At 35.5% G+C, this 3,232-nt stretch overlaps 1 protein-coding gene across 2 annotated transcripts in view; it reads left to right on the top strand.

The window, feature by feature from the left end:
- Positions 1 to 2,942, top strand: part of LOC120079903 (caffeoylshikimate esterase) — a 13,608-nt gene extending 10,666 nt beyond the window's left edge. For both annotated transcript variants that reach the window (XM_039034356.1, XM_039034357.1), the window contains exon 9: positions 2,424 to 2,942. In XM_039034356.1, coding sequence (XP_038890284.1) covers positions 2,424 to 2,636 — 213 coding nt within the window. In that variant the 3' untranslated portion in view covers positions 2,637 to 2,942. The remainder of the gene's footprint in view (positions 1 to 2,423) is intronic.
- Positions 2,943 to 3,232: the final 290 nt, after the last annotated feature.

Below are 3,232 nucleotides of genomic sequence, written 5' to 3'. Positions count from 1 at the left end.
GTCTCAAGAGATGACGATTCTTTCGTTCTGCCAACTCCATTTTGATGAGTATCAACACAAGAAGATTGTATGAAAGAATGCCATGGCATCAAATAAAAACTGAGTTATGAGAGAAATATCCTTACATTATCAACTCCTAGAGTTAAGAGCACCCACTAAAACTGTGTTTGGATTTCAGCATGAAAGTTACGAAATTGAGAAAATAACTCAGAACAACTTTTCATTAAATAAACCACGTAACACCGAGAATATTCATCTAACAAATGTAAACAACAATACGAAACCCTCCTTTGGACTCAACAGACAAGGACCCCAAACATACAGAATGGCACTAATTCAAAAGGAGCACTAGCTCGTTTATTGATCCGAGTATACAAACTCAAACGTATGAAATTTAGCAAACTGACATTACTCACCAATTATAAAAAGAACAGATGTTGAAGTTGGGGACGAAGACTCCTTTCAACATCAGAGATAGACGATAACCCAAATGACAATGCTCTTCAAAGGGGAGACGGACAACACTTGAGCTTGTGATGGCCAGGTGTTTTGTACGTCAAAGCATGTAAAGACCTCCAAATTCACGCTTTTTACACAATAGTCTTTTCGTCATAAATCCTGAAATAAGCAATAACAAGGAACCAACAATAAATGATCACGAGTGACGTTACTGACCGAAATCAATGTTTAAACGAAGAAATGTGGTAAATTTTAGAAACTATTGACAAAGAAATTGATCAGTAAGGATGGACGTTCCTGATCCTAAAACAGCTGAGTGGAGGTTCCATAAACTATAAGTTGGAACATTTAGGTGAGAGAGGTACGATGTTACAAAGCAGTTAGGAGAATAAACTTGGGGTTACCTGTCATCATGGTCTGTAGCACTTAGTGTAAAAGACCCATTTTGACGTTGCGGAGAAAAGAAAGCATTTTAGAAAGTACCTGTCTCTTCGATGGCCGTAATTGGGAAGTAGAAGATGATACCCTCAAGACTCTTGATACGCTGAAATTTAGCAAACTCCTCCACAAAATCGTAATTGGACTTTGTCAAGATCTATCAGATAGTAGAGCGACATGTGCAGAGGGTGATGGCATTCTCTGACTCTTATTCAGCAAATTTTTCTGCCATTCACGCTTCGTTAAAGCCAGGTTTTTTATGACAATTTAATAGCAAACAATACCTCCTGGATTTGATCTTTTGGTATTTGGAATGACCTTTGAAGCTATTTGATTCAACCCCCTTATTACCTCTGTAATCATTTGTCGCCCAATTAAAGCACTGCTAGAATTAGATGATGTACTGCTTTGTGTCTTTCAGTATGAAGTATTCGAAGTGTAAGCTTTCTTCCAACGAGGAGATATTTGAGCTTGACAACACTTGATCTTGCCATCTCATATTTAGGTGCAGGCCTACTAAAAAAACTCGCAATGATAAACAACTTTTCACGTTGAGCCATTTAAACTTTGGATCCGTGCTGATGCATCAAGGCATTGAATCCGCGCATTGATTTTTAACTCCAAGAATCTCTCTCTTTACCGAAGACGGCGACTGTGAGCAAAAGTGTAAACTCACCTCTCCACAAAACCCTAAACGTATCACAAATGGGTTCTAAATTCTCAAACTCTAAGGTTCACAAAAACCCTAAGTTTATTTAGAGAGCTCTGATACCATGTAAAACTCTTAGGTTTGAGAAAGAATCAGAATACTTTATTCATTTACCAAAGATATGAATATATATAAGTATACAAAGCATAGAAAAGGAAAATATCACAAAATATTTACAAGAATGAAAAATCCTAATTATAGAATTATAACACCCACAAAACAACACACAACCCGACTTGTCATGAAAACCTCCCAGGGGAGATAAAGAAGAAACTCATCAACTCATAATCCCTAGGTCTGACCAATCAAACGCCAAACACCTCCATAAAAGCAGCTCCAAACTGCACAAAGCAAAATATAGTAGCAGATATCCTTTCTGTACTGGAGAGGGTTTATCTCCAACCATATCTCTCTTTCCGAAAGCAACAAAAATCGTTGTTCGGGCAATGAGTGATATTTATCCATCATTCCTTGATCAAAATAGTAAATAGTTTCAGTAAGAGTAATCATGTGATCAACTTTCACAAGATGTTTTTATGTCCCTTCAAAAGTCCAAGCACTTTTCTTACTGCTCCTATTCTCTTTATTGACCAGTTAGAGAGCCTTATTGTTGATTCCATGGTGGTTGTACATTTCTTTTAATCCTGTTTAACACTCTTGCACTTTTGATACATCAATGAAAATGCTTAGTATCTTTGTTGGAAAAAGACTATTCTATCAAAGAATGTAATACAATTTCTAATTTTCATTTAAGAATCTAATTCTGGCTTTTATTGCAAATTCAAGAACTAATTCTGTTTATTGAGATGTCTTCTAGATTTCCCTGCCATTATTAATCCTGCATGGGGAGGCTGATATTGTAACCGACCCATCCGTGAGCAAGTTGTTGTACGAGAAAGCGAGCAGTTCAGATAAGAAAATAAAACTTTACAAGGATGCATACCACTCTCTTTTAGAAGGTGAACCAGATGAAGTGATACTCGAGGTATTTGACGACATCATCTCTTGGCTGGATGAGCGCTGCAAGTAATTGTTTTGGTGACTGACTTATCGTCGTTCTTTCGTGTATGATTTGGTGAGGAAAAGGGAAGGGACAGAAAATGCCATGAAGAAGAGTTTGGAAAATTATGCTATTATGGGGCTTTGCAGCCTTAGGAAAAAACTGTCGAAGTAATGTTTTAATAAACTATGAATTGAACAGGTAGAAGCTTTGAAATTAGACATCATTATTTTTATTTAAGGCTCAATAAATCTCAATTGATTGGGGTGAAAGTTGGAGGGAATTAGTTCAAGAACCACCCTCAAGCTATTATTGATTGAAGGGTTCTTTCTTTCATAATTTGAACTTTCAATTCTTACATCTAGGATGAAGACATTATTTTATCTTTTTCACTAGCCTAAACTGAATGGTTTTATTATTTATTTTCTGTTTTTTAAACTCATTGTTTTCTACATTTTTTGTATTCAGTAATCTATTTTCAGAAATGTTTTTGCAATCCTAGTTCACTCTTTTGACATTAGAAAATGTGGTTTTCAAAAGTTTATTTATTTAATTTTTATAATTTGGTTGAGTTAAAAAAGTTATTTTGAAATGTAAAATACTAATGCCCTGTTTGGTAGTTTTTT

The sequence above is a fragment of the Benincasa hispida genome, chromosome 6, assembly GCF_009727055.1.
Source record: "Benincasa hispida cultivar B227 chromosome 6, ASM972705v1, whole genome shotgun sequence".
Taxonomy (NCBI): Eukaryota; Viridiplantae; Streptophyta; class Magnoliopsida; order Cucurbitales; family Cucurbitaceae; genus Benincasa; species Benincasa hispida.
This window is presented reverse-complemented; position numbering and strand designations above follow the sequence as displayed.